This window comes from Cricetulus griseus, chromosome 4 (genome assembly GCF_003668045.3).
Source record: "Cricetulus griseus strain 17A/GY chromosome 4, alternate assembly CriGri-PICRH-1.0, whole genome shotgun sequence".
Classification (NCBI taxonomy): domain Eukaryota; kingdom Metazoa; phylum Chordata; class Mammalia; order Rodentia; family Cricetidae; genus Cricetulus; species Cricetulus griseus.
Window position 1 is genome coordinate 104,325,702 of NC_048597.1, and position 13,082 is coordinate 104,338,783.

Genomic DNA, 13,082 nt, shown 5'->3' on the forward strand with positions numbered 1-13,082 from the left:
AATATACGCCAAGTAGGCCATTGCTTTGAGGGGTTGTTCTGGGAAATGTTGGTGCTGTGGCTAGGTATGTGGCATTGCCTTCTATTTAAGTGGCAATTTAAGTATCCTGAGCTTCCTCCCTCCATGTCTTGCACATGGGCGCCATCATGCCTGGCTAAAAATGAGTAAGTCGAAAAAATGGACACAGGAAGTAGAAATCACCATCCTCTTGCCTCAGCTGTCCAAGTGTTGGGGTCACTGGCTGGTGTGCTGGCCATGTTTACAAAGCTCCTTCTCCAAGGCTTCTCTCCGTGTGATGGGAGGGAAGATGCCAGCTTTGTTTGCTGTGTCTAGGTTACCAGCTTGGCAAGCCGGTCCGAGCCCTACATGCCAACGGGATGAATGTCACTGCATTACACCTCTGGCAGCCAGGTAATGTGCTTTTGCCATTATGATTTGCCCCCTGACAAACTGGAGTTAGAAATATTTACTGCCCTTCCAGCTTATGGCATGTGGGGAGGGGCTACTTTTTGTGTTTCTGTGGCTTCCCCCTGCCAAGGGTGCCAAGGGTGCTGGGAATTCATAAGAGCGGTTCAGGCATGGTTGTGCTGTCTGTGGCCAGCATCTGCTCTTGGAGAGAGAACGGTTCCCTCTGAATGGTGGACACCTAGTGTGGCAGTAGGAGTTGCCCACACATGCTAGAAGTGGCAGTGTCCTGCTAGCAGGGAGACACTGAACCTGCTCCGGGAATTCTCACACGCTTTGAAAGGATCAGAAGGATTAGAGTAGAGGTTCTCAACCTTCCTAATGCTGCCACCCTTTAATACAACGCCTCATGTCGCAGTGACCCCAACCATAAAATTATTTTTGTTGCTACTGACACAAAGTGTAATTTTGCTTCTGCCATGAATTGTAATGTAAATATCTGACATGTCACCCCCAAAGGGTTCATGGCGAATAGGTTGAAAACTACCAGATCAGAGTAACAGTAACCCAGTTTGCAAACACTAGAAACTTTATTTTTACTTTCCATTATTGGTTTGGTTTTGCTTAGCCAGGTGTGCTGGCACATCCCTGTTTTCCCAGCACTTGAGATGTGGAGGCAGGAGGATCAGGAGTTCAAGGTCATCCTCAACTACATAATCAACTGGACTGTGTGAGACCCTGTCTCAAAAATGATAAAAGTTAACACTTTTTGTTTGCGTGATTGAAACAGGGTCTTTCTGTGTTGCCCAGGCTGACCTTGAACTGCCATGCTCCTGCCTCAGCCTCCTGAGTACCACTGGGAGAGTTTTCAGGAAAGCCTTGGAAATCATTCTCTACTTGTATTTAGCAGAACAGTGAGAGGCTCATCTCTCTGTTACAGCTGGAAGGGGCTTGTGCGCTTCAGCCGCTCTCAGACCCATTTTATTTGGAGAGGACGTACTCGCTGGCTGCCTTCTGGAGGTTGGGATTAATGAGAACTGTACGCAGCTCAGGTGAGTCTCAGATAGCCAAGGATGACCTTGAACTCTTGATCCTCCTGTCTCATCCTCCCCAACCCGCACCAGTATTGGCTTGAGTGAGTTTCATTGGTGAATTTTCCTGCATTTTGAGTGATTTCCTTAAAATTAATTTACCATGTTAATGTTAAAGACAGAAGACTGAAAAGTTACAGTGAATTAAAGTTGGTGTGCAAGTGACATGTAGTGGTGATACACACACACAAGCAGACACATGCACACACACATACACACACACACAGACACATGCACATACAGACACACAGACAGACACACACATACACACACACAGAGACACACACACATACATACACACACACACAGACACACACACTCAGACATAGACACACACAGACACATGCACATACAGACACACAGACACACACACACAGACACATGCACATACAGACACACAGACAGACACACACAGACACAGACGCACACACATACACACACAGAGAGACACACACACACACACACATACACACACACACAGACACATGCACATACAGACACACAGACACACTCAGACACACACACATACATATATATATACACACACACAGACACACACACACAGACCTAGACACACACAGACACAGACACACACACATAGACATAGACACACACAGATACACACACACACACATATACACACTGTGCCTCAGAGAGGGCTTGAACATCAGCAGACAAACAGACGTTGGGATGAGAGCCATTCATGCAATAACAAGGCTTTCTGCTGTGGGAGCCTTCTCTGAAACCTGGATGAAGGGCCAGAGCCATGCATAATTTTTTTTAAAAGATTTATTTATTTATTTTGTGTACAACATTCTGCCTCCATATATGCTTGTATGCCAGAACGGGGCACCAGATCTCATTACAGATGGTCGTGAATACCATGTGGTTGCTGGGAATTGAATACAGGACCTCTGGAAGAATAGTCAGTGCTCTTACCCTCTGAGCCATCTCTCCAGCCCCGCCATGTATAATTTTAACTGTATGGTTAGCCTTTGGGAAATGTTTGTTTTTAACATTTATTCATGAAATTATTGTATGTGTGAGATGTATATGAGTACAGGTGCATAGATGGCCTGTGTGTGTGTGTGTGTGTGTGTGTGTGTGTGTGTGTGTGTGTGTGTGTGTGTGTGTGTGAGTATGTGTATGTGTGTGTATATAAGTTTCAGAGAGAAACAGAGACAGAGAGACAGAGAACAGGTACATGCATGGCCTGGTGTCTGGGGTATGTGACTGTGTATGTGACTGTGTGTGTGTGTGTGTGTGTGTGTGTGTGTGTGTGTGTGTGTGTGTGTGTAGATTAGGGAACAGCTTTCTGCAGTCAGTTTTTCTCCAGCACAGATTCTAGGTGTGTAACGCAGATCATCAGTGTTGGTGACACTTGCTCTTACTCCCGAGTCATCTTGCTAGCCCTGACTTTTTGTTTGTTTGTTATTGAGGTAAAATTCCCATGATGTAATTTACCATTGAGAAGTAGCTGATTCAGCCTGGCACAGTTGCTCACACCGTCCTCCCACTCTAGAGGCTGAGGCAGGGTTGTTGTCTGAGGTCGTCCTGGGCTGTGTATAATACCTTGTCTCAACATAAGCAAAATCAAACAAACGGGGTCTGTCAGGATGACTCAGCAGATAAAGTCATTTGCTGCTAAGGCTGATGACCTGAGTTCAAGACCAGGACCCATGCGGTAGAAGAAAACTAACCCACTTAAGTGACCTCTGACCTCCCCAAGTATGCCATGGCACATGCATACATGCACACATGTTTAAAAAACTAAAAACAAGCAAAAGGTGAACAGATGAATATCATTTAGGCCTTTCATGATCGTATGAAAGGTTCTATCTAGTTCTAAAGCACTTTCATCACCAAAAATGGAAATCTGTATGTGTAAGTACTTAGTCCCCTAGGTCTTCTCCCCAAAGCCTGGAGTACCAAGCACCCTTTCTGTCCCTGTGGCTTTGCCTGTTCTGGATATTCAAATGGAATCTTACATACACTGCCGTTTTTCTCCATGTCACAACATGCACGGGAACTATGTTAGTTTCTGTGGTGACCTGTAGACTGCCTTTGTGTATACACCTTGTTTATTCCCCCATCTGCACCTTCCATTGTTTGGCTGTGTGCACTGTTGCGAACAGGCCTGTACTGGCTTCTCTTTCTTTCTCTCTCTTTCTTTCTCTCTCTTTCTTTCTCTCTCTTTCTCTCTCTCTCTCTCTCTCTCTCTCTCTCTCTCTCTCTCTCTTTCTTTCCTTCCTTCCTTCTGCTTTTTGAGACAGGGTTTCTTTGTGTAGCCCTGGCTGTCCTGGAACTCACTCTGTAGATCAGGATGGCCTTGAACTCACAAAGATCACCTACCTGTGCTAGGATTAAAGGTGTGCACCACCACCACCTGGTTAGCACTTCCGGTTCTTTTGTTCTGTGCCTGGGAATCCCAGTTGCAGGTCACTTGGCAACCCCTTGTTTTGTCTGCAGAACCAGAATTTTCTACAGTGGTGGTATCTTTTTCCATTCTCACAGCAGAGTGAGACAGCTCCAGTTTTTCATATCTTTCCAACACTTGCTATTTTTCTCATTTTTTAATTAAAATTTGTTGTTGTTGTTTTACATTTATCTTTATTTTGTTTGGGTGAGCTCCAGGATGGGTGAGCATACATGTGCTTTACATGTGGAGGTCAGAAGACAACCCTTGGGAGCCAGTGCTCTCTCTGGCCATGTTGCAGGATCCAGGAATCCATCTCATGTTGTTGGGCCTGCATACCACTCCACCCACTGAGCCACCTCACTGACCCCTCCCAACATACTCCCCACTTTAAGATTTATTTGTTTTAATGGTATGAATATTTTTACCTGCATGTATGTCTGTACACCATGTGTAGGCAATGCCTGCAGTGGCCAGAAGAGGCTGCCAGATGCCCTAGAACTAGAGTTACTCAAGGTTGTGAGCCACCAAGTGGGTGCTGGGAATTGAACCTGGGGCTTCTGGAAGAGCAGCAAGTATTCTTTCTTTTTTCTTTTTTTTTGGGGTGGGTGGTGGGTGGGTTTCGAGACAGGGTTTCTCTGTGGCTTTGGAAGCTGTCCTGGAACTGGCTCTTGTAGACCAGGCTGGTCTCGAACTCACAGAGATCCACCTGCCTCTGCCTCCCAAGCTGGGATTAAAGGCGTGTGCCACCAATACCCTGCCTCCTTTCTTTTTCTTTCTTTCTTTTTTCTTTCTTTCTTTCTTTCTTTCTTTCTTTCTTTTTCTTTCTTTTTTTTTTTTTTTTTTTTTTTTAAGATAGGGTCTTTCTGTGTAGCCCTGACCATCGTAAAACTTGTTCTGTAGACCTGGCTGGCCTCCACTTTGGAGATCCACTGGCCTCTGCCTCCTGAATACTTGGAGTAAAGGCATGTGCCATCACTGCCTGTCTAGAGCAACAAGTGTTCTTAACCGCTGAGCTGTCTCTCCAGCTTACATCCACACACATGTACCCTGTTTTTAATGACAGTTCCTCCTGCTTTTATCTGGGCTCCCAGCAAAGACTAAGTGGCCATTTTTGGGAAAGGACTCAAGGATGAGCCCCACTGGCCACTGTTTGAGAAGTATCGTCTTCCTCTCTTGCAGGGAGAATGTCCTTCACAGGCTGGATTTGTTGGCACAAGCAACCCATGTCTCGAGGAGAGGCAACTCGGACTACAGTGATCTGAGTGACGGCTGGCTGGAGGTCATACGTGAGTCTTAGTGGCCATGCACAGGGGCTTATGGCTATTGAGCCTATGGTTGCCTGATTGATGGGGAATGTCCTTCTGTATATATGTTTATCTTATTGGTTGGTGAATAAAACACTAATTGGCCAGTAACCAGGCAGGAAGTATAGGGAAGGCTATCAAATGAGGAGAATGCTGAGGAGAGGGAGGCAGAGAGAAGCCTCCAAGGAGAGACGCCATGTAGTCACTAAATGAGTAACATGCTGAAGCCTTCTCTGGTAAGAAAAGGCCATGTAAAAATACAGATTAGTAGTCATGGCTTAATAATTAAGAGAGAGCTAGCCAATAAGAAGCCTGAACCATCGAGCAAGTAGTTTCTAATTAATATAAGTCTCAGTGTATTTATTTGGGGCTAAAGCAGCAGCAGCAGGACAAGGTGGGAAAGAAACTCTGGCTAAACCTGATATTTGGCTAGGGCTGTCTGCTGCGGGCTGGAAGTTTTTCTCAGCTCTTTCATGGCTTTTGTTGCACACAGGAAACCCCCATGAGCTTTCTCTTGCTGACAGTCCAGGCTTGAAGACCTACAGGACACATCAGTTTGCACTGCTGTTTTGAGCTCCCAGGAATATTGGCATTGAGAGCTGAGCTGGTAGTTTATAGAAGAAGAGTTGAAAACATGGTGCTGAGTGAAAGGGGCCCAAACACAGACAACCCAGACCTCCGAATCCATTTGTGTGCAACACCCAGAATGGGTGGGGTGTAAAAATCAGATTCCTGAGTGCTAAGAAACAGGGAGGTACTGTTGTGATCTAGAGAGTTCTATAAGGTGATCCAAAAGGGAATCAGGTTGAGATGTGGCTCAGCAGCCTGTCTAGTGTGTGCAGGGCCCTGGGTTTGAGCTCCAGCACCAACTTCCTCCCAGACAGCCTGAAAGTGGGGATGGTCACTTGTCTCTGAGTTGTTCATTTTAAAGGGGACTGAGCAGGGACTAGGGTGTAGCTCTAAGGACTGGGGATTTCCTAGCTTGCCCTCCCTTGATCCTGGGCTTGGTAATATTATTACAGTGCCTCCAGCCAGGAAAGTGCTTATTTATTTAACCCAAAGATGCTAAGAAGAATTTTTTTTTTTTTTTTTTTTTGAGACAGGGTTTCTCTGTGTAGTTTTGGAGCCTATCCTGGCACTCACTCTGTGTACCAGGCTGGCTTCGAACTCACAGAGATCTGCCTGCCTCTGCCTCCAGAGTAGTGGGATTAAAGGCATGTACCACCACTACCCAGCACTAGGATGAATTTTGAATATCTTTTTTTGTACGATTCTGATAGGGCTGTGACTCTTTGCTGTGGCTCTGTATTGTCCCTATCTATGGCTTTCAGGGGTAAGCTTAGACTCTGAATCTTTTTTTCTTTTTTAAGAAAAGATTTTTATGCTGGTGGTACATACCAGGCTGGCTTTGAACTCACAGAGATCCACCTACCTCTGCCTCCCTAGTGCTTGGGATCAAAGACATGTGCTCTCAAAAACCACCACCTGGCTCTCAAAAACATTTTATTAATGTGGGTGTGTGTCTTTGTGGAAGCTTATGCAGTAGGTCTGCTGGTGCCCTTGGAGGCCCGAAGAGGGCATTGGATCCCCTGGAGTTGGAGTTATAGGTGGTTGCAAGCTGCAGTGTCTGTGCTGGGAACTGAACCTGTGTCGTCCACAAGAGCAGTCAGTGCTCCTAACTGCTGAAACGTCTCTGAAGCTCTAGACACTGAATCTTTGTACTTAATTTTATTATGTGGGTTGGGACCTCAATTCACCACCCAGGGAAGCATTTAGAAACCACCCAGGTGAGTAGTACCTGTTTCTGCTGGGTGGATGTGAGGTCACATAGCCGTGGAGTAATAACAATTAGAGTTGCTAGAGAGTAGAACTTTGGGGCTGGGAGCCAGACCACGTCACCTTCCATTCCTTAGGATGTCATGTGTGACTATAGCTATAGGACGACTGCTCTTAACAGGTGTCTCATTTGATATTCTTCCAGGTGTTGACGCCCCTGATACAGGTGCTGACCTGCCCCTAGGCAGCGCAAATGGCATCTGCCTGGAAATTCCTGCCCAGCTCACCATCCGGATCCTCATTGCTGAAGCTGGCTCTGTGGAAGGGGTGGCTCAGCAGGAGATCCTTGGCGTGGAGACAAGGTGTGATCCCCTCCTGAGAGTTGTCAAAGACTAGGAATGCTAGGCGGGAATCTGCACACTTGCAAATGGGGATTGTTAGGGATCTGGCTGTGTGAGACTGAACCTCCTTCAGGAGAGTATTTGTAAGGCTCTGTGTGAAAGCTGCTGTATTGGGAGCTAGCAAGAGCTGTTCGGTGCTGAGTGTACTTAACTCTGTGACCCTGTATGGCACCCTGACGACAGAGTCTGGCCATTGATTGGAGGCTTTGCTGGCACCATAGGTTCAGATCACAGAACCTAGACAGTTTGATATGCAGTCACCTTATCTGAGAATTGATGACATTGTGCAGCTCAGTGGCCTTTCTTTCTTTTTCTTTTCCTTTTCCTTCCTTCCTTTCTTTCTTTTTTTGCTTTTTTTTTTTTGTTTTTGTTTTTCGAGACAGGGTTTCTCTGTGTAGCTTTGGAGCCTATCCTAGCACTCGCTCTGGAGACCAGGCTGGCCTCGAACTCACAGAGATCCGCCCGCCTCTGCCTCCCGAGTGCTGGGATTAAAGGTGTGCGCCACCAACACCTGGCTTAGTGGACTTTCTTCCTAAGCAAGGTCCCACAGTACTGTTTTGAGGATTCCTTGCCATAATATGTAAAAAAAGCACCTTAGTTCTGTGCCCTCGATAAATGGCCAGCTGCTAATAGGCTGTAGGAGACAAGCAGTCTTTGCTAAAAGAACCCAGTGATGGGTCCAGAGACTTGCAGATTCTCTCTGTGTCTAGACTTGAGAAATGGATGCGACACTTGGATTCCCTGGGGTCCTGAGTCAGACTTCTGATGAACGGTGGCCACGCTGCCTTACAATCTTCCCCTTCTAGGTTCTCCACAGTGACCTGGCAGTACCAGTGTGGGCTCACCTGTGAGGACAAGGCCGATCTTCTCCCTCTCAGTGCATCTGTTCAGTTCATTAAAATCCCTGCGCAGATGCCCCCTCCCCCAACGAGGTGAGCCAATGGCTGACTGGCTAGCAGGTTCCTTCCTGCTTCTCACTTGTTCTCCCTGTAACATTCTCATGTGTTTTTCTAGATTCCAGATCAACTTCACAGAGTATGATTGTACCCAGAATGAGCTATGTTGGCCCCAACTTCTGTACCCTCTGACCGAGTACTACCAAGGTAGGGAAGGCAGGTTCCTACGTATTGTCAGTTATGTTATGCTAATTAAAACTATTTAAGAGTCAATGTGTAAGTGTCACAAACAACTTAAAACACATAGAAAGACTTAAAAGAAGAAACACTCCACTGTTGATGTTTTATTAACTATTAATGGTTATTACTACTACTAATAATAACTACCTTCAGAATCAAGATAGAATACAACTTGGTTGTTGTGGGGGATAGGGTGGGGTCCCTGCAAGATTCGGGAAACAAATCTCAAAGAGATAAAAATGAAAATTCAGTTCAGCCCAACTTAGCCAGACCAAATCAAACTCCAGGAGTCTGATGCCAGGCGGTTTATTGCCAGCACATTGAAATACAGTACAATTTAGGGAAAAGTTTCCTGATGTAATACAATCCTCAGTGCACAAGGAGGCATAATTAAACTCAACTCAAAGTACATGTCCTTTCTTCCAAGATAGAAAGAGATAGGTTACCTGTACTAGCTGAAGCGCCTAAGGAAAGATCTGGTGTGGTCTCAGTCATACAGATAGTGTGTTAGGCTATTATCTACCTCTAGTCCTGGTTGTGGGAGTTTGGAGGAGCCCTTGGCTATATAGATAATCTAAGGGTCACTTAGACTATTTATTAGCCACCTCTGGTCCTGGCTATGTAGATAATCTAAGAGTCATTTAGCCTATTGGCCACCTCTGATCCTGGCTATTTAGATAATCTAAGGGCCATTTAGACTATATAGGTAATCTAAGGCTCATTTAGATTATTACCACCTCCAGTCCTGGCTATATAGGTAATCTAAGGGCCATTTAGACTATTAGCCACCTCTGGTCCTGGTTGTGGGAACTTGATATGGCCTGGCCCTACAGATGACATAGACCACCAGGCTGTTAATTACCCCAGTTCCCAGCCTTCTGGATGGAAAGAACAGGTCATACATTCTTTCCTCTGAGAGGACGATCTGTGTACTTAACACTTCCGGTTTTCCCTGCTGATCTGTGGGTACAAGAACCCTTATGCTCCCAACAAGTAGTCTTTTGCTTTCTTTCAGGGGAGCCCCGTTCCCAGTGTGTTGCCAAAGGCCTGATGCTGCTGTCTCTCCTCATGTTGGCCACATTCCTCAGTCATCCTTGGATTAGAATGTGCAAAGGCCAGTGCTCAACTCCCATCTACCATTAAGCTTTCTCAAAGACTCGGAGCATCCACTCAGTGACTCCCTGTAGGCCTGTGTGTCTCTCTGAAACCCTTTTGTTTGAGACAGGCCCTGGCTTGCCTCTAAATGCACAGGAATCTTCCTGCCTCTGCCTCCGGAATGCTGGAATAAAAGGCATGCACCACCATGCCCAGCTCCTCTGAAAATTTTAATAAACAAAATGTCTATTTTTATAGAAATTCTTAGTGTTAAATGAATTTAAATCAATTATCCAAATGTTCAAAGTGGCCCAGAATGATCTTTCTAGCTTCCAACTGGTTGCAGGGGAGTTGATGGTGTCCCTGAATATCAGAGACTTAAGTATTTCTAATCACGGGTTTTATTTTTACCATACTTAATGCAAGCATGTAAGAATAAAGTGAAAGAGGTAAACTAAACTCAAAGGCTTCACTTCTAATAAATCACACTGGGGGGAAATTGTATAAATGTGGCAAAGCCTTAAGTTCCCATCCAACTCTTATTATTCATACTGGAGAGAAACTACATAAATGTAAAGGTTGTGGAAAAGCCTTCAAAACAAATCCAGTCCCCTAGCCTCTAGTTCTTGTGTTGTGAGCAAAACTCCAACACAACCTTCCTCTTAGACTTATTAAGTACCTGGATATTGTGTTTAGCAACAAACCACCTCCAAGAGACAGACAAAGCCATAGAAATCACAGAATGCTCCCTCCCAGCACCAGCCAATGAGAAGAGGCTACCTGGAAGCAACAGACAAAACCATAGAAACCACTGATGCTCCCATCTTCAGCCAACCAATCAAGAATACTAACTTTCCTGACTCTTGGAAATTCTCCTAATTGTTCCCCAAATGTCAACCAGTCAGGATCCGACCCATATCTACTGATATAATTCTGTGATTTTTTTTTCCTTTAAATTCTGGCAATAGACAAGGGACTTCAATCAATAGACAAGGAGTCCCTCCTGGTAGGATTAAACAGTAAAGCCTTGTGTTTGCAGTTTGGTGAAGTCTGTCTCCTTGGTGGTCTCTGAGGGTCTTCGAGACTTAGGCACAACAAAAGAAAGGGTTGATTGATTACTGTCTCATATTCCAGAGAAAGGGTTAGGAAATGCTTATAAAGGCTTTTTTAATTTTTTGGGGGGTGAGGGTTTCGAGACAGGGTTTCTCTGTGGCTTTGAGGCTGTCCTGGAACTAGCTCTTGTAGACCAGGCTGGCATCAAACTCAGAGAACTGCCTGCCTCTGCCTCCCGAGTGCTGGGATTAAAGGCGTGTGCCACCAACACCTGGCTTATAAAAACTTTTTAAATTAAATTAAAATTTATTTATTATTATTATTATTATTATTATTATTATTATTATTGTGTCTGTGTGGGTTTGAGTGAGCGTAGGTGTGAGTACATGGAGGACAACCTTTGGGAGTGGGTTTTCTCCTTTTGCTATTTGGATCTGGGTTAGAAGGCAGTTGTCAGTCTTGTGTAGACAATGCCTTTACCCACGTCTCAGCATTGCCATAGTCTTAAAGTGCTGTATTACTCACTGTAGACCAGGCCAGCCTAGAACACACAGAGATCCACTTGCCTCTGCTGTCTGAGTGCTGAGATTAAGGGTATGAGCCACAATGTCTCAGCCAGCTTTCTTAAACAGGCCAGGACCACCTATCCAGGGGCAGTACTGGCCATATGAGCTGGGCCCTCTTATGTCAATAATCAGTCAAGATAATTCACCATAGATACGACTTATGGGGCCATCAGATCTGTCCCACCCCTCAGCTGAGAATCCCACTTCTCAAGTGACATCATGTCATGTTAACAATAAAAACTAACCGGTACAGGGACATTTGAGCTGAGACCTAAAGGAGTCCAGTGGGCCAGCATTTTAAACTGAGGGATTCCAGAGTTCAAATATGTGGACCAGGAAAACAGAAGGAGGTGTGACTGAGTGAAACGATCCAGTACTATGGTAAGGGGTTTGGATTTTATTTGGAATGCAATCAGAGAAGACAGAGATTTTAAGCACGAATCAGATTGTATGTTATTGCAGAGGTAACATGACTGCTGTGTGGCAGCTGGCGGTGTGGTTAGAGGGACTGCAGAGACCACATATTGCACCACATAGGATTCTGTGGACTGCACCCGTCCTGGGCTGGCACATCTATTGTGGCAAAGCCAGCCAGTGGTGGCTGACTTCCAGCGACCAGGTGTCTTGGGGGCTAAGAGAATGTTCTCAGACTGGCTCAGGATGATGGCTGCACCTTCTGTATTTTCACTAAGAACCAAAGGTGTATACTTGGAACAGAAATTAATGGCACATGAAGTGGTTAAGACTCTCCTCCTAGCTGGGCGGTGGTTTGTGTTGTGAGCAAAACTCCAACACAACCTTCCTTAATCCCAGCCCTTGGGAGGCAGAGGCAGGTAGCTCTCTGTGAATTGGAGGCCAGCCTGGTCTACAGAGCTATTTCCAGGACAGCCAAGGCTACACAAAGAAACTCCCATCTCAACGCTCCCCGCAAAGACACTCCACCTGATCCCCATTAAAATATGTTTATTTATTGGGGCTGGAGAGATGACTCAGTGATTAAGAGCACATATTCCCCTTTCAGATGACCTGGGTTTGAGTTTGGGATCCATGTCAGGTGACTCCCTGCAGCTTCATCTCCTGGGGATCTGAATCCTCTGACTTCTGCAAGTCATGTGTACACACCACACACACACACACACACACACACACACACACACACACACACACACTTTAAAATAATAAAAATCTTCTTTTAAAAAGTCTTTTAAAAAGAACTTATGTGTGTGCTTGAGTGTATATATGTGCAGTAGCTACTGAGGTCAGAAGAAGGCACTGGAGTTCTTGAAACTGGAATTACAGGTGGTTGTGAGACAATATGGGTCCTGGGAACCCCAAAACCTAATGCAAGAGCTGTAAGTGCTCTTAACTCCTGAGCTATCTCCAGACCCTGGGACTCATTAGCACAATTACAACAAAAATCTGCTGAAGTTATTAAGAGTACTTGCCTAGCATGTATGAAGTCCTGGGTTCCATCTCCAGCCAACACAGACCCAATGTGAGAGTGCTTGCTTGTAATCCCAGCACTGGAGTGGGGATGTAGGAGGTCGGAGGCAGGAGGATCAGGAATTCAAAACTATCCCCAGCTACTTTGTGGCCAGCCTGGGCTACTTGGGACAGTACCTCAAAAACAAACTAGTTCTCCCATGCTCTGGTGCATGGCCCCTCACCCATGCACACATGGGCAGAATTAATTGGATTTAATGGATCATCACAAAAAAAGGCAAACTGTCGTTTTGGAATACTGGGGGATTTGGGAGGGGAAAGGATCGGAGTTGATATTTTTGTTGTATACATGTAGAAAATTCTAAAAAAATAAAGAAAATTGAGAAAGAAGTC

General features: G+C 45.4%; 1 protein-coding gene across 1 annotated transcript in view; it reads left to right on the forward strand.

Moving 5' to 3' along the window:
- Tctn2 (tectonic family member 2) overlaps nt 1-10,086 on the forward strand; it is a 31,056-nt gene extending 20,970 nt beyond the window's left edge. Inside the window, exons 12-18 of the mRNA XM_027413896.2 lie at nt 334-411; nt 1,346-1,457; nt 5,095-5,201; nt 7,201-7,357; nt 8,203-8,328; nt 8,411-8,499; nt 9,548-10,086. Of these exons, the coding sequence (XP_027269697.1) occupies nt 334-411; nt 1,346-1,457; nt 5,095-5,201; nt 7,201-7,357; nt 8,203-8,328; nt 8,411-8,499; nt 9,548-9,675 (797 nt within the window). The 3' untranslated portion in view covers nt 9,676-10,086. The remainder of the gene's footprint in view (nt 1-333; nt 412-1,345; nt 1,458-5,094; nt 5,202-7,200; nt 7,358-8,202; nt 8,329-8,410; nt 8,500-9,547) is intronic.
- Nucleotides 10,087-13,082: the final 2,996 nt, after the last annotated feature.